Source organism: Aedes albopictus, chromosome 3 (genome assembly GCF_035046485.1).
Source record: "Aedes albopictus strain Foshan chromosome 3, AalbF5, whole genome shotgun sequence".
Classification (NCBI taxonomy): Eukaryota; Metazoa; Arthropoda; class Insecta; order Diptera; family Culicidae; genus Aedes; species Aedes albopictus.
The window spans coordinates 384,570,274-384,597,201 of NC_085138.1; the positions used below are offsets into that span (position 1 = coordinate 384,570,274).

At 42.5% G+C, this 26,928-nt stretch overlaps 2 protein-coding genes and 1 long non-coding RNA gene across 4 annotated transcripts in view; 2 read left to right on the top strand and 1 right to left on the bottom strand.

Annotated features, from left to right (window-relative positions):
* LOC109399616 (uncharacterized) overlaps positions 1 to 26,928 on the top strand; it is a 578,312-nt gene that overhangs the window by 235,853 nt on the left and 315,531 nt on the right. The window lies entirely within an intron of this gene.
* On the top strand, positions 7,833 to 8,510 carry LOC109414967 (uncharacterized). 2 transcript variants are annotated; one of them, XR_009999312.1, is made up of 4 exons: positions 7,833 to 8,128; positions 8,182 to 8,256; positions 8,309 to 8,383; positions 8,439 to 8,510. It is a non-coding gene; the product is annotated as an uncharacterized LOC109414967 (long non-coding RNA). The 2 variants fall into 2 exon arrangements; XR_009999313.1 differs by having other exon boundaries at positions 7,833 to 8,256.
* LOC134290965 (uncharacterized) lies at positions 15,223 to 18,123 on the bottom strand. The gene has a single exon (XM_062858200.1). The coding sequence runs from the start codon at positions 18,121 to 18,123 to the stop codon at positions 15,223 to 15,225; it is 2,901 nt and encodes a 966-aa protein (XP_062714184.1).

The following is a 26,928-nucleotide window of genomic DNA, read 5'->3' on the forward strand; positions in this document are numbered from 1 at the left end:
AAGGTCATCGTTGTTTTTGTGTTGTTAAATAATGACTCTCTAAGAAATTCAATTGGTCTTGTCACACACTTGCTACACACTGTATTTCAAACATCGAGTTCGGTCATTTTTCTTTCGAAAACAGTTTCGATGTTCTAAATTCGTCAAAAAAGTACCGAACAGGCAATAATAGATTTAGTGTGTATTCTATCCACCGTTTCTTTGATAATTTTCCTACTTCCCCCTTCTTTGAGGAGTATTAGATTCCAACAAAAGTTAATTATGACTTAATGGATTCTTCCAGAAATTCCTTGTGGGATTCCTTCTTGAATTTCTTCATGATTTGCTTCAGCTTTTTAAGGATTTCTTCTGTGATTCCATTGATAAATTTCTTCAAATTTATTTCAATGGTTTTTTTCTGCGAAAATTCCTTTAGAAATTACTTCAAAAATGCCTTCTTTGGAAATTCTTTAAGAGTTCCTGTAGGAATTCATACAAGGAGTTCTTTTGAAAACTCGAGAAATTCGTTGAGATATTCGTCCATTAGAAATTAGTGAAAGACGTTTTCAAGGCATCTCAGACAAAATTACTGGAAGAAGCCCTGGATGATATTGTAGAAAAAAACGGGAAACTCCTGGAGCATAGAAAAAATCTTTTGTTTTTTTTTTCTTTCAACTTGAAATTTTCTGACATCAACCAAAGGTTGCACAGACTGAACAATCACTATCATGAGACACCGGATAACACACGAAACACCCAGTATCCTAGTGCAGAATTTTCCGTTTCACGAAAAGTTTTCACCGACTGGAGCGGGTATCGAGCCCATACTCTGAGGCTTACGAAACGGTACGACCAAAAAGCCCACAAATTCTTGGACTACAATCCGTGAAACAATTTCAAAGAAATATCATGGCGAATTTCTTAACGAATCATTACGCGAATATCGGAAGATAGGGGTAGGCGGGGCATTATGGACACCCGGGGCAGAATTGACACCCTCAATATTTTGAAATATGCGAACATTCTTGAACTTTTAATGAATGGAGAATATAGTCCATTTGTCTAAAACGTAGTTTCAGGAAATAAACATTCGAAATTGAAATTATACTTGATTGTACACGAAAAAGTTGCATCCTCCGTTTTTTGTGCATGGAAATTATAATTTTCACACTATCTAAAATAAGATTTAGTGATTAATGTATTGCAGGTCGATTAAAACCTGATATTTCTAGAACACATGCAAGTAGTTTTGCTGTATCTACATGCTTAACACGTTTACATTTTCTTCTTTATTATATCAAAAATCAAGTTTGGAAATATCTTCTGCTGCCGGGGCAAAATGGACACTCACCTTTTTGAAAGAAGCGGCAAGGGAAAAATATAACACAAACCAATCAAATTCTTCGATTTCAGTATATTTTCGGTTAAATGTTCACTATAGTAGACATAGGGTGAAACAAATTGGTCAAAAAACGACAGAAGTGGAAAATAGTTGTTCCAGGCACAGCTGTACATGCTGACAAAAACGAAGCTTTATCCAAAACAGCCTGAATTTAAATTAACTGAACAAAAATGAACCATGTCTGGGCCCGTGGCGCAGTGGTCCACACGTTCGCTTCATAAGCGGATGGTCATGGGTTCGAACCCAGCCCCGGCACTTGCAGTTTTTCGTCAGTTGTTCTTCCCCCCTGAAGCAGCTGGCACCTGACCCTCTTCGGAACATATAGCTCTAACGGACCTGAAATTTGGATATCGGCGAACCGCAACTCATAATGGATCCCCAATCGGACTGGAAAAGGAACAACAGCCGCACATCAGCATCATCGTGCTCTTCATTCTACCATGGACAGGGTAGAAGAGTGAAAGAAGCACAAAGGGCATGCAGTTCAATAAAGTAGAATAGAATACATTTAGGCGCTGTACTAAGTGAAAGTGCAGCGTCCAATTGGAATCGCTCACGTAGTACCCTAGTGGACAAAAGAGCTGTAAATTAGGTAAAGTAATTAAGAATTAAAAAAAAATGAACTACTTCAGCGTATTATTCATCCATAATAGTTGTTTTGTAATGAAATGACTTTATAGGTGTAGATAATGTACGAAATTTGTAAAAGTCTCATGGTGTCCATATTACCCCATGGGGGTGTCCAATCTGCCCCGTATGCTTGAGGACGGTCATGAAAAACTAACATTTTTCAAAACATTTTTTGAAGTGGATAAATCATTTTTCTTCGTGAGCATTCTTATGCAATAGATGCTAAATATACTTTAAAAGGATACATGTATCAAAAAACTAAACTTTTTTTACATCTTGCCAGGTAAAGTTGGCAAAAACCTTAGGGTGTCCATATTGCCCCGCCTACCCCTACTCCTTGAGATACTTCAGGAGAAATTACTAAGGAACCCGAGTAGGTGGAAAAATCTGATGAATAGCATATTCAGTTATGATTGATTGAATTACTGAAGAGCAAAAACTGATATTGGTTTGATTGATATAAGAGGTAAAAGAACAGAAATAATAGCAAAATCTAATATGGTGAACTACTCAATAATAGCTCGTTAAGATATTACAAGATCAAAAGAATAGCAGACAAGATTTGTCACTTTTTTCTAGAAAAAAAAAATAAAAAAAATGGCAGCATCCAGCATCGAACCTATGACCTTAGGATCCACTGACGGCGATGCTTACCACTCAACTGTGGCTCGCTGTTGTATATAAGATGGGAATAAGAGCATGCGGTTCTTCGTTTCCACAGCTCAGAAAGCGGCACAAGGCATTTCACTAACATTGAGCCATCTCTATGGGTGTATGTGTTCCATTTCGTGCAGAAGAGCTAAACTTGTTCTTATGAAGAAATTTTCAGCTATTTCGACAAGAACAAAAACTGATATCATATCACTTTGAGCTATTCGTGCGATATTCGCTAGAATTTTGAATAACTAATCAAAATCACATCGAGCTATGACAGCAAAAAGTGTTCGATTTGAGATATGATTCAGATATTCTCGTCTGCCCGGGAATGTACAGGTCGGTATTCTATTATCCGGAGTCAGGTTCTGGCATTTCCCAAAAAAATATCTCGGAAACGGAATGCTGTAAGAAGCTGACAGTCTGACTGATCATTAATTAAGTTGGCTTGACAAAATTTCGAAAGGTTAGCTTTATAGAGCATTCTGTTCTTCAGCTATATGTTTGAGAAGCATCAGAACCCGAAATCCAGAAATAAATCCAAGAGTTTTAAGGAATTCCTGAGGGATCTATGACATTTCGTCGAAAGACATTTGGTCGAATGACGTTTGGTCGAATGACATTTGGTCGAAAGTACATTTGGTCGAACGGACGTTTGGTCGAATGGACATTTGGTCGAAACCCATATTATGGAGTAGGAAACATATGACATTTAGTCGAAGGGGCAATTCGTCGAATTGACATCTTGTCGAAAGGGACTAACGGATGAAAAGACACTAGACCAGTCGATGACAAAAACCGCTAGATAAGAGTTATGTGCTTAGCAGCTAGTGCAGTCCGCGCACTGTTGTATTTCCAACTTCAGCTTGGTACGTTCCGGATACTCAATAGGGAGGAGCGTACCCAAGGTGGTAGCCCCTTGAGCGACATGTAAGCAGAGCAGCCCCGGTAAGGAAGCCTGCTTTAAATCGTCACCTACCAGAAAAAGCAAAACAAGAGATAACGAATTGATTTAACAGCAACAGACCAGGCAACGATTTAAGGATAACGATTGGAAAATCAAATCACACGTCTTGCGCACCTGGCTCGTGAACAGAATACCGACGTTAATGAGGCTCACGGCGTGCATATGGTGAAGGTTTATCACAAAAAATTAGGCATCGCCAAATCCGCCGTTTTTCGAAAATATGGACTTCTAGCTTTCATTTAACGTGTTCCCCAAAAAAATCCACCGAGGGATCCCGAACAACTTTTTCAGAATACTGTTTTTCCCCATACCATTCCAAATTAATCCCCATTTCTACTTAACAAACATACCCAATTTTTGTATGAAAAAGTTCCCTCGATGGAATATTTCGATGTTGGGCTTGAATGAAAGCTGGTAGCGTCAACTTTCACGTAGCGTAAAAATTAGCGATGCCCATTTTTTTGTAATAAATTTGTTCTACCAGACACACCGTGGGCTACGCAGACGTTCGCAGATCAGCGGAAAAAAACTTTCGTTGAACCTGTCATTGGAAAACTTTCATTTCGTTGCCAACAATATTGCTCTGCGGCTTGTGGCATTTGCTGCTAGAGCAATGCAAATTAGCAGTACCTATTTACTTCGTTAATGGAAATGTCCGAAAACACACCAGAGTGATGATACTTGCTTGCAGATTGATACTACCATAACAGGATAACATGAAAAAAGTGACGCATTTAAACGCGTTCAAGTTTAAACTCGGCACGCTGCGATCAGAAATATTTGAAAATTCTTCAGTTGAAAGTTGAAACGCGAGCAAAAATGCCCGCATGAAACCCTGGTATCCTCAAAACTGAAATGGTTATATATCCACCACTTTTTTCAAAGATTTGAATAATCTTGGGATTCGATTCAGAAACTTATCTTTTATTGGGAGCATATCCGAGTGAACCGGTTTGATTACCGTGGTTTTCGGAAAATCCGGATTTTCAGGAACATATTCGGCATGTCAGCTACAATAACCATCAAAGATCATAAACCAATACCAATAGTCTTGTCCAATCAGTATTGTCATCAGTTTATTGGTGGGCTATTCCAGAAAAAAATCTCGAAAAGTGATGGCCATCAATCACACTTTCTTACACCTCAACCCCTCTCAACCCCACAATGTAGGGTATGTGTTCCATCATTAATCTCACGCTCCCATATTCATCCTATTCGAAAACAAGCGATTACGGCACCGATTGTTTCCGTTCTTTTTGTTTTCATGGGTGCTCACTTCTAACAAAAAATACAAAAATAAGAAACAAAACAAACAGTGCTTAAATCCTTTGATTTTCGTAGGATGAAAATGGGAGCCACATGCTTAAGAAGGGAACCAATACCCTATATTTATATTTACGGATTTTCTGAAACTCCGGGTGACCGAACCAGTTTATTCGCATAACATACCGATACAGTAAGCACATATGAGTTCGGAGCTGAATCGGTATCTGAAATATAAATACACTAGAACTCCAATGGCGCTGTAGTCACTTTTCTCAATTAATTATTTTAATAACTTTAACTGCAATAATTTACTATTTTTAAGTGCCCTACATGTAGAGTACCTTTTGTTTTGGTAAACAAAATAAACTTGACACTTCTAGTACCGCTGCAGACGCTGTTAGGGCGTGGCAAACTAGATGTTAGTCACACGAACAGTCGCGGCATTGAGCTTCTGTGGCTAGTTATTCTACTGTATCTGAACAGGGGTTCTTGAGCAGTAAGCTCTGACACGCAAGTTAAATTACTACTGCGTTTCAATCAAAACATTGAAAGCATTTATATTATTTTCGACTCCTGTTCAGTTCAAGTGCAACACTACATGAAAGAACAGCCTAAGTTTAAAAGAAGGAAAAAATATCAGATGAAAAATCTGCAGCTGTAACATATGAACATAGTCAAATCAGGAAACTTGAACAAAACCCCAGAAGGTAAAACCACTGATGAAAAAAATCAGCAGTTGGTACATGACGCAATGAAATTAGCTTGGAAATTAGTAAACTTGAAAGAACAGCCTATGTTTGAAAGAAGGAAAAATATCGAAAAAAGGCATCAGCTCATAAAGAACAGCTTGTGTTCAAAAGGAAAAATTTCTTCTGAAACATTCAGCAATTGGTACAGCATACAGGAAAACGATGTTGGGGTCAGTATGACCCAAACAGGCACGCTAAACGTGCATCGCCATCGTGGGGCGAATTACCTAACATCCTAGGAGGGTTAATAAACGTATAAGAATAGCCTATGTTTTAAAGAAGGAAAAATACATGAGAAAAAGACAGCAGCTATAACATTCAAACATAGTAGAAATACGAAACTTGAAAGAATAGCCTATGTTCGAAAGAAGGAAAAATCATCGATAAAAAAATCACAACCATAACGTCCACTGTCAACACAAATAACAAACTTGAAAGAACAGCATATGTTGAAAAGAAGGAGAAACCATTGATGGATAAGCCAGTATGTGCTACACAAAAACGCAATGAAATGATTAAACTTGAAAGAAGAACCAATAATTAAGATAAGGAGAAATCTTCGATGGAAAGTCAACTACTTCACCAATGCCAACGAAAACTACATTGCAAAACAAGTTACCATAATAATAAAAACCCTTGAATGAAATATTTGCTGTTTAATGTTTGATATTACTAATATGATTAAATTGCTATACGGCTTAACGTCGACCAAGCATAATTTCAACCAAATAAGTTCAGTCACAAATAAATTCAGATACCGAAATCTATAAAAAAAATTCCAATTAAATCTCTTTTCATCGGTTAGTGCCTTTCGACCAGATGTCCATTAGACGAATTGTCCATTCGACTAAATGTCATATGCTTCTTCTTCCAAAAAATGGGTTTCGACCAAATGTCCATTCGTCTAAATGTCCTTTCGACCAAACGTACTTTCGACCAAATGTCATTCGACCAAACGTCATTCGACCAAATGTCATTCGACCAAATGTCCTAAAGCCATTCCTGAGAGTATCTCCGGAAAAAATCCTTAGGGATTAACGCAAAAATTTCTGAAAAAAAATATGAATAATGATATAGGGTGACGAAGGGTATTATCGGCAGGTTTGTTTACTTCATCATTGGGGGTTTTTGTGGGCTAAATTGTCTGAAATTTGCGCAAATAACTCAGTTTGGTTGGAAAGGATTTGAAGCCAACTCTGAGTTCAGCAGGTTAAAAAAACCCATGACGAAGAGAACAAAACTGCCAAGAATACGTAAGTTTCCCTAAATAATTCCTAAAGGTAGTTTATGCAGTAATGCCTGAAGGAACTTCTGAAAAAACCTCCTAGAAAAACTTTCAAAAAATCTCTTGGAAATTGTCTAATCACTGGAGGGATGGGTGCAATAATTTCTGGAGATTTAGGTATGGATGAATATCTGAAGAAATCTATGAGGTACATATTCTGAAAGAATTCATGAATAAATTTCTGAATTTCTCAACGAATCCTTGGAGAATTTGAATTGAATTCTGAGAATCCAGCATTTGTGCTAGAATCTATGAAGAAATTCGGAAGGACTGCTGTAGAAATCTCTAGAGTCTGGATGGCAATTTTTGGAAAAATCTTTAGGGGAATATTCAAAAGACTTACTTTCTGGAGAAACCCTGGAAAACATCTATGAGAGTTCTTGGAGAAGTTCAAAAGAAAAAAATCTGAGTGAAATTTTGAAAGTATCCTTGGATGAATTACTCAAAAAAAAAAAATCTGAAGGAATTCATCTATGAATTTCTGGAGCAATCTTAAAGGGAATTTCGGAAGAAATTCTGTTTTTTTTTTATTCCTGTTCGGGTCTGTTACTGCGACCAGTTTTTAGATCTGTTGTGACATTACCAGTGCATGTCGCCTTACTCAATTGCAATTGAAGGGCAATTAAGTATCGATTTTGATACAGTTTTTGTTTTGCTTTCATAGAAATTTCTTTCTTATAGAAAACAAAACAAAAGTGCTGAAATTCTGTTAAGAATACCTTGACATGGTGATGATCCTGCAGAAACCCTTAGACAATTTTCTAGAGAATTCCTTTGATAGATAGGTTAAGAAGCTTCTGAAAATAAATCTCAAGGGGACTTTTCGAAGGAATTTTTGAAAGAATCCCTAGAAAAACTCCTGTAGAAATTTTCAAAGAAAATACATGGAATGATATACATACTGTTGGCGACACTGGCAGCACTGTAGGTATCGATAACGAATAGGATCCGTGGGATATAGGCATCGGTCACGGACGTCATCGGCATCGGTCACGGACGTCAACGATCGTGCAATGACTGACAGACAAAACGTCAAGGCAGAGTGGAGAGATGAAAATTGTTTATTCTTTCCCATGTGATGAGTAAAGCACCTGTTTGCTAATCTATGTACATAAATAACTTGCCGATATTAATACCTTTTCGATACTTAATAGTTACGCGTAGCAGCCTGCATTGAAGTGCTTGAACTATAAACTGTAGGTTTATGAAATTTCATGCATTGTGTGATCCTTAAAATGAATTTCTTTAGTACAGGCTAAGTGTAACCACGAAGGTTCGGACAGAATTCTAACCCCTCTAATTCTGTTATCATTAGTAATATAGAGTAAGTGCAATTTGTATAATTTAGATAATCATCTAAAAAGAACCGTTTCTAGGTAAACCGGTCATCACCTTACTGAAGACGGTATTGAATATTTGTTGGGCTAGATTGGAATTAAAAGGACCAGTTTGTAAGTAGATCGAACGTTGAAATGATATTCTCAAACTAATAAAATCTTCCCATAGCTTTAAGAATTCAGCACAGTAACCCCTGGTGCGATTCTATATCGAAGTCCGAAGCTTCTACCCAACACATACTAAAAGAATTGTTGAACCCATATAAAGGATTTCTGCAAGAATGCCGCTTCTGCAACTTTAAAAAAAAATCCTGAATATATCAGAAATTTCAGGAACTTCAGAATTCATGAAGTTATTTTTTTAAAGTAATTGTTTGTGCAGTATTCTTGAAGCAGTAATTGTGTTAAAAATATGCATCTTACTTCCTACCTGAATCGATTTGAAAATATCTGGGTGATTGGCTTTTCTTATCCAAGATTGAATATTATAAGATAAGAACCACACGACCATGCTGCGGCGCCCAAGAAGTCTTGCTGGGATTACTAAGCATTTTTTGTTGGAAATCCTCCAGGAATTCGAGAATGATTTAAGACCAATAATAATAGTAAAAGTGTCGGGAGGATCCCAGCCAGAATTTCTGGAGGTATTTCGAGAGGAATTCTTAGAACAGTCCTTAAAGAAACCCTTACAGGAATCACCGGAGCAATTTCTGGAGAAATTCTTAGAAAGATACAAGGTGAAATTCGAGCATAACTCCATCTAGTATTTCTGGAGGAATTCCAGAACATTTCTCAAAAAAAATCTTAATTTCTGAGATTCCTCCGAGAATTCCTCCTTCTGGAGTTCTTACTAGGCATTCTCAAGCATAGTTATCTAAAATATATTTTCTTAATTGCTTTTGAGAGTCCTCCAGGAATTCCTAGAAAATTCTCTGCAGACCCTGGTGAATCCCTACAAAAAATGTCTACCATGGGAATCGGTCTGGAGCAATCCCAAGAATAATATTATTCATAAAGTAATCCCAATAAGAATTCTACATTCTTGAAGATCTACATGAATAAATTCCAACAGAAATTGTAGGAGGAATCCCAATAATAATTACTAGTGATGCCAAATGAACACTGGGATAAATCCTTGCAAAAATTTCTAGAGGAATTCCTGGATGAACTAAAACAAACCTCTGGAGGGGGCACAGAAGGAGTTTCTGGAGGTTTCCATTGAAAAATCCCATAAGGTGTCTCAAGAAAAAACTCTAGCGGATTTCCAGCAGGCAATCCTGAAGGATTTTCGAGAGTAATGTCTAAAACTTTTCTTAAAACAAAAAATCATTGGAGGAAATATTGGGGATTTTTTTTTGGAGAAGTCCCAGGAGACATTCATGAGCAATCCCTGGATGTATTACAGGTGAAAATCCTTCCTGGAGGTATCATAGGAGAAAATCCTGGAGGAATCTTTCACGATATTTTTTCAGCAATGTCAGCAGGAATTTCTAGAGAAATTTATCAAACCTTTCTGGAAGTATATTCCTAGAAAAATCTTCGGGAGAATCATCTTTTAATTTCTCCACAAATGCCTGATGGGATTTATACAGAAATTCCTCTTGCGATTCCTGTAGAGGTCACTGCAAGGATTCCTTTAGGAATTTCAGTATCAGCAGATATTGCTACTACAATTTCTCCAGGAATTCTTGCGGACATTTCTCAAGCATTTTCCGCTGGGATTTCATCAGTAATTGCTCTTGGTAGTCCTTCAAGTATTTCTCAGCATGAATAAGAATTTCTGTAAATAACAAAAAATCTCAACAGTATTCCTAGAGCAATCCCAGCGTGATTTCTTAATGAAATCGCAAATTGGCTTCCAACAGGAACTACAGGGTGCATTCTAAAAAAATGACGTAATCCTCGTAGATATCCCTGAAGCAATCACAGCAGCAAGTTTTAGGGGAATCTCAGATGTACACTGAAGTTTTTTTTACGACGGTAATGGTACCGCGTAAAAAAAACGCGTAAAAAACCGCGTTATTTAAAAAAAAACGTCGTAAAAAACCGCATTATTTCAAAAACCGTCGTAAAAAAAGTCCAAAAAAATCAAGTCATGTTAGATGTAATCCTGACTATTTTGCGCGTGTTTTTGAAAAAACTCGGTTTTTTTTTTACGACGGGTTTTGAAATAACGCGGTTTTTTTACGAGGTTTTTCGAAATAACGCGGTTTTTTTAACGCGGTACCGCGTAAAAAAAACCGCGTAAAAAAAACCGCGTAAAAAAAGACCGCGTAAAAAAAAACTTCAGTGTAATCACTAGTTTTTTCCTTATTCTGCTTTTCTTACTCTCCTAAACAAACATGGAAATGAGATGGATGGAAGAAGGGCAGCTGCCCCCTTTTCATCTCACCTTTTCTCGTGTTTATCAACGAGATTGAGTGAGAAAAAGAAAAAAAAAGCTGCCTACGCCAGTGGCTGTAATGTCATGATGTATTCTAGCAATAATTTATTAAAAATTATTGATCATCTTAGTTTCATCCTGTGCACACACAATACGCGACGCGACACAAGACAACACTTATCGTTCTTACATCTTACATCTTCATCCTGTGGTTCATCCAGAGATTTCTCCAAGGACTCCACCATGAAATCTTTTGGGGATTTCTCAAGTTGGAATGCATAGAACTTCGCTTCGGCATCTTCAGCTTCAAGGGATCTGTGACTGTATTAGCATTTTCAAAAATTTTGTTTTTCAAATATACACTATTTACCGGTATCGTACATCTGAACATGACCAAACTAGCGAAAAATGCTAGGTTGAAATGTCTGTACCAAACATCCATTTATTCGCCGTTACCGTTGCTGCACAGGAAAGTGTTTTTCCCATCTATACAAAAGCCTTACTCTTCACATCAAACCAGTTGGTGACGAGGTGGTATCGAGTACCGGTCGGGCAGAGGGATGAGATCTATGGCCTTACTTTTTCCAGTTCAACAAACCAAACGACATTACACAACACATACACACAGAGAGAGAGACCGGCATTCGGAGGCTGCCATTGGTAAGGTAACATCAACGAGACGAGTTGGACGTTGTCGGAATTCACGAAATTATTCGCCCCCGCAATGGTAGGAATAGGGTTTGCCTTCAAGACTCGAAATAAGTCGAAATGATTTATAGCAATTTCGTCGTCGGAGATGCTCCGCGGAATCCGAAATTTGACATTTCGATGGAATGGGGTTTCTTGAAGATAGTGTCTGACAGCTAGAAGTTGAGCTATGTCTATTATGCTGCCGAGGTAATTGGGTATAAAAGAATGTCTGTGAGATGTGTCGTGGATGTCTAGTTCGGAATTGGTTGGAAATTCAACGACAAATAACTTGGCTGTTGGAGTGCTTGAAACTGGCATCTTCCAGATGGAGAGTTTGGTTTCCTTAATAGTCTTGGCGGATTGACCAGGAAACGAATCAGTCATCCTTAGCATGGTCTTGCTGAATACCCATGCGGTTATCGCCTCAGCTTAATGGGCCCGGAACTTAAGGTGACATAACTCATCACTGAGCTGTAATAGTATCATCACACTCATTGCGAGTGAGCATATAGGACGATACTTATTCAACCGAATATTCGCTTTGGTAACTGAGATTAAAATTCCAAGCGGCATATCCAAGATGGCTGCTGAAACTAATGATGGACTTATTGGACTACTCAGCCTTAATAGAACTTGAAAATGTATTTTGTCATGATATGCGGAGCATTTAGATACTGGGTATGAATCTAACTACGATGATTTTCGCAAGCCATTTATCCAATGATACGTTCAGCCCATTTGTAGGCTGTTGCTTGGCCATGACGTTTTCTCTGCCTTCCATTCGATGTTGAACTAATGACGATTGGCAAGATACATGGAACCCTTTTGGCAATGGGTACTTTTATTCCATACCGAAGTACAATCTGTACCAGCGAATGGTAGTCGCTCATGCATTTCCAACGTATTGTTTCTTTACCTTTTAACATTATAATCTAACTGTGATAGAGCCTGCTCTCAGCTAAGGTTTTTTTACTGCGAGCTTCATAAACAGAAAATTGAAACTCGTCAGGCTGAAACCACTTGTCAAAGATTCGAGCTCAGCTTCCTTCAGCATAACGTCACCCTCTAGCTACGCATTCACCATTAAATCGATAGATACCGCACAAAAAGCCTGTTATCGTTGGCACCAAGCATGGAATCCACACATAAGCACTCACCTACAGGACGAACTAAACCAACTCATCCACCGACTGCCGCCGGCAGCAACGGACAAAGTTCGTTTGTTGTTTTTGGCACCGACCGTCCAATACCATCCTCATACAGCCATAGAGGTAGGCAGGCAGGTTGGTAGGCCTCTGCCTCCGGGAACAATCGGACGAATGAGCGAGCGGTTCCGTTGAAGTCCGTTGAAATATGCTTCCATTCGAGTTCGATTTTGAAGCCGTTTCTCTGAAAATGGAAAACAGCCATCAAGCCGGACCCGTAAGGTAGCGCTGGTGCTGCTGCTGCTACTGCTCTTCCGGTACTGTCCCGGTTCTGTTTGTGTGGTCAACGAAGTGAATAATTTGAGAAATTACCGGCAACAGAGGAGTTCCTACTCAGGGCCTCAGGAGCGATGCAGATGGGCTGGATGTGCTCATCGTCGTCATCTCTTCAGCAGCGCCATAATATCAACACCGTCATCATCCTCATCGCGCGCAGCAGAAGCGAGATTTGGTTGGTGAGAACTTTTGTAGCTGACAGTTTGGTTGGTGGTGGTTTTGGCGTACAGGATGTTTATAAGCTGCTGGGGAAATTTTTGCCTAAAAGAGTAAATCTTTTATCCCTTTCGCCTCCATACAAATAATTCATGTTTGACTCTTAGATTTGCCAACAAAACATCAATTATTTTTCTTCATTCAAAAGACTTACTCACTACCAATTGGTGTATTTAGTGCTTCCGTAAGAACAATCACGACATTCACGAACGCGACGCGAGGCAAGACACGACACTTATGATTCTAACAATAATCAAAATAATTAAAAATTACCTTAATTACCTTAATACCAGTTTCGCGCTCGATGCGGCCCATCTATGGGTCATTGTCTGACTGATTGCAATGTTTTTCGTACTAATCCGGGTCCGAGGAGACAGAGGCCAAACCCGTCAAAAGGTCAAAGTCCGTATTAGAGAACACAGGAATGCCGTGGTGTCGAATAGGATCAACGAATCGGGCGTGGCAGCTCATACGGTGGTAACCAAATATGAAATAGATTGAGATAATGTGAAATGACCTTCACACTTAAACACATGGAAGTCAATGTTCATCAGCAATGCCCAAGAACCACTGATGAATGAAGACGATCCTCTCATCATGTCGAGTCTAATCGATATCACCGACACGAAACAGCTGCAGTAACATTCTCTCTCTCCTCGGACCCGGATTAGTATGAACAACACCGCAATCAGTCGGACATTGTCCCGTAGATGGGCCGCATCGAGCCTGAAACTGGTCGGCATTAGGGTATTTTTTAATTATTTTGACGATTGTAAGAACCATAAGTGTCGTGTCTTGTCTCACGTCGCATTTCGTGAATAAAAGAACTACTCTTTATCTTTCGATTTCTTGCTTTGACTACCTGAATAAGTCGGAAATCAAAAATATACGTACCGTACCGATCAGGCTAAAGCCGGGGTGGCTACTGCTGTACATAGTAGCCGTCTGCATTCCACTCGGTCCATGGCTGTTTGTCTCCAGTTCCGCACTCTGCGTAGGTTCCGCAGATCGTCCTCCACTTGGTCGACCCACCTAGCTCGCTGCGCTCCACGTCTTCTTGTACCGGTCGGATGACTCTCGAGAACCATTTTAGTCGGGTTGCTATCCGACATCCTGATGACGTGACCCGCCCACCGTAGCCTCCCAATTTTCGCGGTATGGACGATGGTTTGTTCTCTCAGCAGCTGATGCAGCTCGTGGTTCATTGGCCTTCTCCAAGTCCCGTCTTCCATCTGCACTCCGCCGTAGATGGTACGCAACACCTTCCGTTCGAAAACTCCAAGGGCGCGTTGGTCCTCTGCACGTAGGGTCCATGTTTCGTGCCCATAGAGGACGACCGGTCTAATCAGCGTTTTGTAGATAGTTAACTTCGTGTTACAGCAAACTTTATTCGATCGTAGAGTTTTGCGGAGTCCAAAGTAGGCACGATTTCCTGCCACAATGCGCCTCTGAATTTCTCTGCTGGTGTCGTTGTCGGCAGTCACCAGTGAGCCCAAATACACGAACTCATCAACCACCTCGATTTCATCACCGTCGAAAGAAATTTGGGGTGGCGGGCGCGGTGATTCCTCCCTGGAGCCCTTTGCCATCATATACTTTGTCTTCGACACATTACTGACTAATCCGATTCGCCTGGCTTCACTCTTTAGTCGGATGTACGTTTCCGCCATCGTCTCAAATTTACGAGCAATTATATCAATATCATCAGCAAAACCAAGCATCTAAACGGACTTCGTGAAAATCGTACCACTCGTGTTTATCCCCGCTGTTGCGACAGGTGATGGTTTTCGGACCGTCCAAAAAGCAAAAACTCGCTTTTTACGGTGGAATTCGCTTTTAGCTGTAAATCGTTTTTAATTCGTTAATTTTAAGTACAAACATAGTTCATAGGTATGATTGCATGAGTAGTTGTTAAGTTTTAACTAGGTGATAAGTTACATGTTATTTATATCCAAACATTTAAATTCATTTACTTACATTTTCAGTCCCTTTTTAGTTTAATCCCGTCCAACAAATTCTATCTTCTAAATACTGCTTCTACTAACAAACTAACTGTGCTATGCTCAACGTGTGCTCCCTATCGTGTGGTGTCTGGCTGAATACTGACTGCATGTCCCTGAACAATCGCTCATCGTTGTATATTTTAAATGTTCGTTCTCGCATCGGTTGAGTGCCGGGGGAAACTAGGGTACTACAGCTCCGTCCTGAACATTCCCCGACCCGTATTGTTCCGTGTCCTCACGAGCGGTATCATCCACTTCCAGGACGGCCAATTTGGACACCGGACGTCTTAGAATACCAGATGACGTTTTAACATTTGCGCAGCGACATCTGCCATCTCGTCCAGGAAATACTCGCAGCACTCGCCCTCTAATCCATCCGTTACGGAGTCGATCTTCTACAATTATCACTAGTTCACCGGCTGAGACCGGCTTTGTGTTAACAAACCATTTGGTCCGCTTGGTGATGGTTGGAAGGTATTCCTTCACCCAGCGTGTCCAGAATTGGTCCAGCAGCCTTTGATGCAAAAACCAACTGGAACGTAGAGCCTGCTTGTCGTCCACGAGCTGTGTCGGAGGCTGATTCACCCCGCTTGTGCTCAGCATGAGAAAACAGTTCGGCGTTAGTGCCTCATGATCCGAGGTCTCGATGGGCATGTAGGTCAACGGCCTCGAATTCACCACCGATTCCGCTTCCACTAGCAAAGTAACCAAAACTTCCTCACTCGGTTTACGTTCAACGGATACCGAAGCCAGAGCACACTTTACGGACCGAACCATACGCTCCCAAGACCCCCCCATGTGCGGCGCAGCTGGTGGGTTGAAGCGCCATTGAGTGACAGTATTAGTGAAAGTCGCAGCTAGTTCCTGGGTGATTCCTTTGAGCTGTTCCCGTAGCTCACCGCTGACTCCAACAAAATTGGTTCCCCGGTCACTATAGATTTCCTTAGGTGACCCCCTCCGCGCTATGAACCGGCGGATAGCCATCTTACAGCATTCGGTTGACAGGCTGGAGACAAGTTCGAGATGGATGGCTCTTATGGTCAGACATGTGAAGAGTGCAACCCATCTCTTCACCTCGTGACGGCCTTGTACCACCAAAAGTGGGCCGAAGTAATCTAACCCAACGAAGCTAAATGGTTTGACACGTGGTGTGACTCGGGCATCAGGTAGCAGTGCCATTCTTGGAACAGTTGGTGTTGCCCTGAACACCTTGCACCACGTACACATCTTGCGAACCTTTCGAAAAGCCGCGCGCATCTCCGACAGGTGAAACTTTTGCCGCATTTCATTAACCGCTGTCTCTCCGTTGCAGTGGTTGTACCGCCGATGGTACGAATCGACGATGAGCAGAGTGACGCAGTGATTCTTGGGCAGCACTGCAGGATACTTGAAGTCGAAGGCAGCTTCCGTGAAACCAACGATACGACCTTCCATTCTAACCACACCTCGCTCATCCAAGAAAGGCGACAGCTTGTAGAGCTTGCTGGTTTTTTCAAGTCGTTGACGTTGGTCTGATGGCAGAGATTGATTGGTTTGCATAGTGGTGACCTCGTCTGCAAAAGCTTCCAATTGTGCCAACCTGAGGATTGTGTGTTCCGCGCGCTGAAGTTCTTTCCTGGTTAGAAAGAGCTGAACTTCCTTAGCTTCCGCATCGTCTGGATCTCCTTTCGTCTTCCGCTTCAGTTGATCGACGAATCTGTGGACATACGCAACTGCACATAGACAACGTTCCCATTTTGAGAAACCACAGAACTGTATCAACGGATCATGTATGATTTCTTTGTGAACGTGCATCGGCCGAAGCTCCTCCGCAGTTGGGCTAGATAGCTTCTTCTGTTGGGGCCACATGTTGGGAGAATCGTAGAGGAAATGTGGCCCACTGAACCAGCGAAGACTTTTGTCGATCCGAAGCCCATCTTTCCACTTAGTGGCGTCATCTGCCACATTTTCACGGGAGGGAACGTACTGCCATTCGGTGACCTTCGTGGAATCCAGAATTTCTGAAACTCGACACGCTACAAATTGACGATATTTTCGTTGATCGGATTGTAGCCAGGACAGAACAGTGGTTGAGTCACTCCAGAAGAACCGTTGCTTGATGGGTAGAGTATGATTCTCCGCTACGGACTTCGCTAATCTGCTTCCAAGTAGTGCTGCCTGCAGTTCTAGACGGGGGATGGACAAGGGCTTCAATGGAGCTACTTTAGTTTTTGAAGAAACCAGGATGCACAGAACTTGCGACTGATCCACAATCCGAAAATAAGCGGCTGCTACGTACGCCTCCTCGCTGGCGTCGACAAACAGGTGTAGCTGCAGAGTGTTGAAGCTATCCGGAAGATATCCTGGGAAGTAGCATCTCGGTATTCTTACGGCATTGAGTTGGTCCAAAAGCTGGATCCATCGACGCCATTCACTGAACAGTTCGTTGTTGATTTTTGAGTCCCATTCAATGTTTGCTCGCCACACATTTTGAATGAGTATTTTTCCGTGCACCACGACGAGAGACACCAGTCCAAGCGGATCAAAAATACTCATCAACACCTGAAGGAGCTGCCTTTTTGTTGGTATAACGTTCCCTCCGAGTAACGGCATTAACTCCTCCCGGAAGAGTCCGCTGAACGTAAATTCATCTGACTCGGGAAACCAACTCATTCCAAGAACGCGTTCGGACGTCGAGGAAGTGTGTGTCCTGAAGCTTTTTACTTGATCTTCTGCTGAGTCCCCGACCCGTGACAAAACTTCCTTAGAACTGAACATCCAGTTCCGTATGTGGAAACCAGCCTTGGCGTGCACCGTTTTCACCTGAAGTGCTAGATTTACGGCTTCATCGATAGTGTCCAGACTATCCAAATAGTCGTCCACATAGTGGTTATAAACAATAGCAGCAGCTGCCTCGGGGTACTCAGACTCGAAGTCCTTTGCGTTTCTGTTCTTTATGAACTGTGCTGCAGAGGGTGAACAAGTCACGCCGAACGTTGCAACGTCCATTACGTATGTATCTGGTGCCTTCGACAGATCGCTTCGAAACAAGAATCGTTGCGCCTGTCGGTCCTCCGGTCTGATCTCGAACTGGTGGAACATCTCCCTTATATCTCCGCTAATAGCGACTTGCCGTTGACGATATCGGGAGAGAACAGACGGAAGTGAAGTTAACAAATCTGGGCCGGCAAGCAGGGTGAGTTGAGTGACTGTCCTCGAACTGTCGCCGCCGCATCCCAAACGATGCGTATTTTACCAGGCTTTTTGGGATTTGCTACCACCCCTAAGGGGAGGTACCATACTCTCTTAGGATCCACGTTCAATATCTCTTCTTGGGACAACTTGTGCGCATATCCCTTCTCCTCATACTCGATTATCTGCTGCTTCAGGTTGTCGAACAGCTCCGGTTTCCGCAAGAGACGACGCTCCAAAGATTTCATCCGGTTCTCCGCCATGGGTTTGCTGTCTGGGAAGTCGATGTGGTCGTATTTCCAGAGGAGACCCGTTTGAAACCGTCCGGAAGACAAACGAGTAGTCGTATCTTCCAGCATCTTCCTCGAACGTACTTCATCGGAGCCTTCCAGTACAGGAACAACTGCAACGCCAACGTTCTCCGTCGAGAAAAAGTCCTTCACCAGATCGTGCAGATCATCGTCAGAATTTCGAGCTTCGTGGTATAGATGAAAAAGACACTGTTCCTAAGGGGAGCCCTGGCCAGAAATCGGACCATAAACCGTCCATCTCAATCTGGTTTTCGCTGCTGCCGGTTGTCCGATTCTACCTTCCCGAGTTTTGAGAGGAATTTTTAGATGCGTATTGTCCAAGCCAATTAGGATGGTTGGAACTGCGTTACTATATCCTTCAACAGGTAGACCACGGAGGTACGGGAACTGTTCGGATAGTTGACCGAATGGCAGGTTTTGACTGGGAAGACATAGTTTTTCCACGGTATGAGCCGCCTTCAGCACATGTCGTTTTTGCGCGCCACGTCCTGCTATTTCAAGACGAATCAGCTGTGAGTTTTCCTCTGTGCGTTCCACTTCACCGGTCCACTGTAGGCAGAGTGGATATGCTTCACCTGAAGCTCCCAGCTCACGAGCAATTCGTGCATCGATCAAAGTAGACGAAGAGCCTTCGTCCAAGAAGGCAAACGTGTGGACAAATTTTTCATTGTTGAACAACGTCACGGGTACGATACGAAAGAGCGTGATTACTTTACTATCGTTGTGGACGTTGGCTGTCTCGGTTGCTGACGGATTCCTAGCAGGTGCTGTTAGTTGCGGCCGGCCTGGATGCAACAACTTGTGATGCCGTTCTGCACATCCCTCCAATCCACATGACGAAGCTTTACAGGGAAATTTTCCGTGTGCTATCAAGCACCGTCGACACAAACGATGCTCTTCTACACGCTTCCAACGGTCGCCCAAACTACAATTCTTGAAGTCTTCGCATTCGCGAACCTTGTGTCCTGGTTTTCCACAAATTGGGCATGGTTTTCCTGGGTACTGCTTTGTTTCGCGACTGCTGGATCGTTGACGTTCATCTACGAAATCCTGCGGGTTGTCAGAGGAATGAGCGTTCACGAACAACTTTTCTTTTCCCTTCCTATTCTCTGAATTACCGTGAGGTACATCAGATGGTTGGAAAGGAGCAACATCGCTCGCAGCAATAACTAATTGAGCCATGTAGTCACCGAAGGTCCCAAGGTCGACCACCGGGCACTTTTGCTTGAAGAGAGCCCAGTCCAACTTGATGTTCGCCGGTAATTTTCCCACCAGCTCCTGCAATAGGGCTGGATTGGAAAAGTGGGCCTGCTGACCGGCTGCACGTAGATGCCCGCACAGATTCTGACAGGCGAGACCGAATGATATCAAGGATTCCAGCTTTTCCGGTTTTGGGGCTGGGGTGGCACGCACTTTTTGCAGTAGAGAATTGATTACCAAATCGGGACGTCCATAAAGCGTTTGTAGAGTCGTGAAGATCATGGGGACCGCTGATGGTTCCAGAAGCAGGCTTCTCACTGATTCGAGCGCGTTTCCTTTCAGACATCGTTGCAGACGCATCAAGTTCTCGCCGTGTGAAAATCCACAAAGTTGGGTTGTGTTCTGGAAGCAGCTCATGAATAACGGCCACTCGACAGGATCGCCCGAAAAGATCGGAAGTTCTTTGGGAACGATGTGTCTGGCGGCGAGTTGTTGAGCCGTCGGAGAACTAATCCACGGCTGAGACGCTGGTGCAGGTGTCAGGGTGTAGTCGAAAGGCGGGACCGTTGATGGTAGACTACTGTTTACAGCAATTGTGGACGCTATCGGCACTGGAGTACTTTGGACCGTATATACTTGGGGCACCGAAGGCATACTGGACGACGAAACGAGCGGATAATCAGCAAAAGGCACGGAGGGGGCTGTTGCGGGGAAGACATGGGAAGTGCTCTTATGTAGCGGATTGAAGGCGAATGTACCTTGACGAAAATGGGGGGGTTTGCATGGTTCGGTCACAGGGAAATTAGTGTGTTCAATGAATGACGTACGCTTTGGTATGTTGAATGTCACATGACTTTACAATGGTCTTATATGGTTGGCAATATAATTAGAGCACGTTTGACTCACCGACATACTCGCTGCTGATGTCTGCTGTCCATTGGGTGATGATTCGAGGCCGGACATCTGTACCGGCTGGTTACCGGTGGGCTCCAATGCTACCTGGGAGTGACCTCGAGTACCTGCTGAGCTTGACATCATGGCGCCAATCTCCTGCTGTTCCGGGCAAATGCCGGACGTAGAGTTTCGTTGGTTGTCGTTTCGCATTGGTCCACTTGCTGATAACGTTCCACCTGGGGCACAGTTTGTCTTGGGTGGAATTAGCTGCACTCCGCTGAACTTCCGTTGAATTTCCTGAAGGTCCACCGCGTACTGTGCTTTGGGAAGCGGTTGAGGTACCTCGGGTAGGTCCCAAGTTAGGCTCCAGTCCAACGGATCCTGCGCTTGAACCTGCGGTAGTGCATTACCTACGTGAGGTTCCCCAATGGAACACGAAGATTGCCACCTCGTCGCATCTTGGCTAGGTGGCTGGCTTGGATTGTGTCCGAACGTGAGCTCAGCGGGCTGCCCTGACTTTGGTGTAGAAGCTGCAGCAACTGTCGTTGGCACTGATGGGCGAGGCTTGACGACTGTTCCTGTCCGTGACGATACACCAGCGGGGATTTCATCACACCCGATGCCGGACTCCGTTGTGACAGGTTTATCCTGAAGCCACTGATGGACCTTTTCAATGCTCGACATTGAACGACGGCTGCTTGCCTGATCATCTTAGAGAAGCTCTGCGTGCATAAGGTCATACTTCTTCTTCAAGTATTCCTTTTCACGCCGTAGTCTATCTTCAGCCGCTTTCTCCTGCAAGCGGTTTTCTTCCTCGAGGCGTTGAAGTTCTAACTGAACCCTGGCTCGAGCAGTAGAACTCGTTGATTTCCTCGAATTTGATCGAGGAGGCGGGGGAGCACGCCGTAGGCAACGAACACACACTACACGTTCACCGCCGATACAACGATCAACCATAGCACACGCGGAATGGATGGAACGAAGGCACTCAGAGCAGCAATCAATTTTGTCGTCACTGACGATCGGTTGACCGCATGCACAATTGAATCGGGCCGCCGCCATCGCACTTCTTGGCTACCACACGTTGACAGAAGCAATCGCGAAATGAAAATCTAAAAGATTTTGTTGCGACAGGTGATGGTTTTCGGACCGTCCAAAGAGCAAAAACTCGCTTTTTACGGTGGAATTCGCTTTTAGCTGTAAATCGTTTTTAATTCGTTAATTTTAAGTACAAACATAGTTCATAGGTATGATTGCATGAGTACTACTCATTGAGTAGTTGTTAAGTTTTAACTAGGTGATAAGTTACATGTTATTTATATCCAAACATTTCAATTCATTTACTTACATTTTCAGTCCCTTTTTGGTTTAATCCCGTCCAACAAATTCTATCTTCTAAATACTGCTTCTACTAACAAACTAACTGTGCTATGCTCAACGTGTGCTCCCTATCGTGTGGTGTCTGGCTGAACAATCGCTCATCGTTGTATATTGTTAAATGTTCGTTCTCGCATCGGTTGAGTGCCGGGGGAAACTAGGGAACTACAGCTCCGTCCTGAACACCCGCTCTCCTAATTACATCCTCTAAAGCAATGTTGAACAGCAAGCACGAAAGACCATCATCTTGCCGTAACCCTCTGCAAGATTCGAAGGGACTCGAGAGTGTCCCTGATACTCGATCTACGCACATCACCCGATTCATCGTCGCCTTGATCAATCGTATCAGTTTATCCGGGAATCCGTATTCGTGCATAATCTGCCATAGCTGTTCTCGATCGATTGTATCATACGCCGATTTGAAATCGATGAACAAGTGATGTGTGAGCACGTTGTATTCGCGGCATTTCTGCAACACCTGGCGGATGGCGAACATCTGGTCCGTTGTAGCGCGTTCACCCATGAATCCAGCCTGATATTTCTCCACGAACTCTCTTGCAATCGGTGATAGTCGGCGGCATAAAATTTGGGAGAGTACCTTGCAGGCAGCGCTCAGAAATGTGATCGCGTGGTAGTTCCCGCAATCCAACTTGCCGCCCTATTTGTAGATGGGACACACGATACCTTCCATCCATTCCTCCGGTAATACTTCCTCCTCCCAAATATTGGTAATGACCCAGTGTAGTGCTCTCACCAGTGCATGTCCACCGTATTTTAGAAGCTCGCTTGGTAGTTGATCTGCTCCAGCGGTTTTGTTGTTTTTCAACCGGACAACCTCCTCCTCAATCTCAAGGAGGTCAGGGGCCAGAAGTCTTTCGTCCTGTGCACATACTCCTTGATCTGTTACCACGCCACCTTTGGTACTTGCCACGCCGCCATTGAGGTGCTCATCGTAATGCTGCCGCCACCTCTCGACCACCTCACGCTCGCTCGTGAGAATATTCCCGTGATTATCCCAGCACATGTCGGCTTGTGGTACAAAGCCTCTGCGCGAACGGTTCAGCTTCTCGTAGAACTTTCGTATGTCCTTAGTGTCATTAGCGCGGTACAGCTGTTCCATCGCTTCGCGATCTCGTTCTTCCTGCTGGTGCTTCTTCATCCGGAAAACTGAGTTCTGCCTGTTCTGCATTTTCACCTGTTCACATTCGCCGTCGTACCAGTCGTTTCTGTGATTCGGAGTCGCGAAGCCTAGTGCTGTAGCCGAGGTACTACCTATGGCACATCGGATGTCCCTCCAGCCATCTTCAAGTGTAGCTGTGCCAAGCTGCTCTTCCGTTGGTAGGGCCACTACTAACTGCTGGCTGCGCGTAGTCTTGAGCCACTTCTACGTTACGAAGTTGCTCGATGTTGAGCCGCGGCGTTCGACTTCGACGCGTGGTGATAACTGTCGAAAGTTTTGAGCGCATGCGTACAGCGACTAAGTAGTGATCCGAATCTATATTCGCACTGCCGTATGTGCGGACGTTGGTTATATCTGAGAAGAATTTACCGTCGATTAGAACGTGGTCGATTTGGTTTTCTGTTTGATGGTCGGGTGATCTCCAGGTGGCTTTGTGGATATCTTTGCGGGGGAAAAAGGTGCTTCGGACTACCATACCACGGGAGGCTGCAAAGGTTACGCATCGCTGGCCGTTATCATTCGATACGGCGTGCAAGCTGTTTCGCCCGATTGCCGGTCTGTACATTTCCTCCCTTCCTACCTGCGCGTTCATGTCGCCGACAAAGATTTTCACGTCACGCAGTGTGGGCAGTGGACCTTGATGATGCTGTAGTTGAAGAAACGGCCCTTAACCCTCAACATGCCAATCTTTGCCTAGATTGGCTGCCACCCGATCACACGTTGTTGCATCTTGCCCAACACTACAAATCCTGTTTCCAGTTCATGGGTGGTGCACAGATTTGGTGGAAGATAGCTGCTCGATGCCCGCTTTTCCACACTTTCTGTCCTGTCCAACAAAGTTCCTGCAACGCCATGATGTCGAAGTTGCGGGGATAGTTGCGGGGAAGTTCGTCGTAGATTATCCTGTCACATCCTGCGAAACCTAGTGACTTGCAATTCCATGTTCCAAGTTTCCAATCGTAGTCCTTATTTCGTCGCGTGGGTCTTTGCCGATTGTATCGAGTCGTATTTTCTTCTATGTTATTCGCAATGGGGATTTTTACGGGTGGCTTATTGGGCCTACGCCAACACTCCTGTCTCGCCGGAGGGCCATCGTGCCAGTTCTGTTTAACGTCCCAACCAACACTTCGCTATTTCTAAGATCTCAGGGGCCTTCCAGGAGCATTGCAGGGCATTTCAGATGGTTTTGAAAACTTTCCAAGGTTGATCTGTGTGGTTTCAGAAGTGTTCCAAGGGCTTTCTTTGTGTTTTAGAGACGTTACAGGGATGTTACAGTGGCTTTCAGGGGCGTTATTGGGGTTCTTCGATCCCGATGATTACAGGGGAATTCTAGGATTGTTCCATGGGGTTTCACTGGTGTTCCAGGGGTATTCCAAATGGTCTCAGGGGTATTAGGGGTATGCCAAGAGGTTGAAAATTATTTTAGGGTTTTCAGAGGGGGCGTTCCAGAGGTATTCCTGGTATTCTAAGGGTTTCAAGGGGGTTTATGGGCATTCCTGTTCCTGTAATCTCATACTTCTCATGGGCTTTCAGAGGATTTCAGGGTCATTTCAGGCGTTTTTAGTGACACTACAAGTGGTTTCAGGACGCCCTAGGGTCGTAAAGGATTTCAGAGAATGCGAGTGAAGTACCGGGAGGATTCAAAGTGGTTCCATGTAGTATCAGGGGGTTACCGGGATGTTTCAGGGGCTTTTAAAAGATTAAAAAACACGGACACTGTCTTCAGCCGAGGCTGTACCGACTAAACGAAACTTAACACAAGACAACGGACATGACACATATTAAAAGCCCCAGTGGATACGAGGGAGAGACTTTTCTTGCGAAAAGTTTCATCACTCGGAACGAGAAACGAACCCTCACCCCAGGACATGGTACGCTTGGTGACGCTAACGGCACGACCACGATGCTCCACGAAGGTTAAGGAGTTTTAGCGAAAGAGAGAGTCGACGAAGAGAAATCGATCAAGTCAGTTAGTCCCTTATGAAAAATCATTGTCGAAATGTCGTGAGTTCAAATCTCACCTTAGCTGTGGATTTTTTTTCGAAATTTCACTAATAATTTAACCATATTTTCATGTATATGTTGAGTTCATTAAAAAATCATAAATTGACCACACGGATTGTTATACCGAAGACTTTGCCCTTTAGGCAAGATGCCTCGAAGACAGAATCGAAGACAACATGTTGTTTATTTTTTCGATGGAAAAAAGGAATTTAGAGTACCGAGCCACTTGGGCAGTGGCTTATATTTTGGATACTTTTTCGCTAAAACTTAGCCAACTTTGAACCCATTGACTTGATATTTTGCACATGGCTTGATACTATACCTGACGAATTTCGCACCAACTCGTCTTCGGGGTTGGCAGCACCTCCTCAGAATGTAATGAAATTTTGTAGGTTTCAAGACTATACCTTTTCAAGCAACTTTGCGTATTTTGTTTTTTCAAAATTAACCTAGACTAACATTTAAAAAGAGTCAAAGTTCTTTAACCGTTTTTTTTTTTCACAAAAAATAACTCGAATATGATAAGATGTACAAAAAAGTGATGTATGGGTGACATTTAGAGAATTGTCCAAGCTTTCATGAAAAAATATTTCAAAAATTCTAAATGCATTTTTACACGCTAAAAAATATATTTTTAAAATTAAAAGTCAATTTACAGAAAATGCCCACTTTTTTATGTTTTAAATTTTTTTTCCAAGAAAGTCAATATTGTTGCCTAACTTTCCTCCATACATCACAAGATGGGCACTTTTAAGGAAAAAAAGTTTTTCTAACAAAAACTTTTTCATGTTAGTTTTTTTAGCGTGTTGCGCATTAGCCGTTTTTTTCACAAAAAATATAACTCGAATATGATAAGTTGTACAAAAAAGTGATGTATGGGGGACTTTTAGGGAATTGTCCAAGCTTTCAAGAAAACATATTTAAAAAATATAAAAAAATGTTTTACACGCTAAAAAATATTTTTTCAAAATTAAAAGTCAATTTACAGAAAAAGCCCACTTTTTTATGTTTTGAATTTTTTTCCCAAGAAAGACAATATAGTTGCCTAACTTTCTTCCATACATCACAAGATGGGCACTTTTAAGGAAAAAAATGTTTTCTAAAAAAAAACTTTTTCATTTTATTTATTTATTTTTTTTTTGCGTGTTGTGCATTAACTCGTACAGTAATGTATCCAGAATCCTAATGACAATCCATTAAAACTTCATGGGCTCAACTACTTTTTTAATATCTTAACGTGCTTGACATTGAAAACGTGCTTGATATTGGAAAGGGCTCAAGACAAATTTGCTTTTAGGGTTTTATATCAATGAAAACGCTTGTGTATTGATGAAATATGTACATATGTATATGTGTATTCAATTATTTTCTTTTCTACAATATATACATCCTTCTTTTATACATTCTATTGTAACGTTTTTTGAATATTAGATCTTTAGTCTATCTGAAACAAAGTAAACTTTTTTGAATTATCTTTTGAATTCGAAAACTTCTTCGCTTCAATTTGATTTTCAGAAATTGGCACAAATGAATGAAATTTTTGTGTACCAGGTATTGTTTTTACGTGACTGTATGTATATAGTTCTTCAAGTTCATCCGTCATTTTTGCATATTGTTCATTTGAAATAAAGCAGAAATTCAATTTTGTTATATGTATATCTGACTGTTTAACTGCCCAGTCATACAGTTCTCGAGGAGTTGTGATTGTGTTTCCATAATCTCGAGCAAGACTTGCTCGTTTTGCCATTC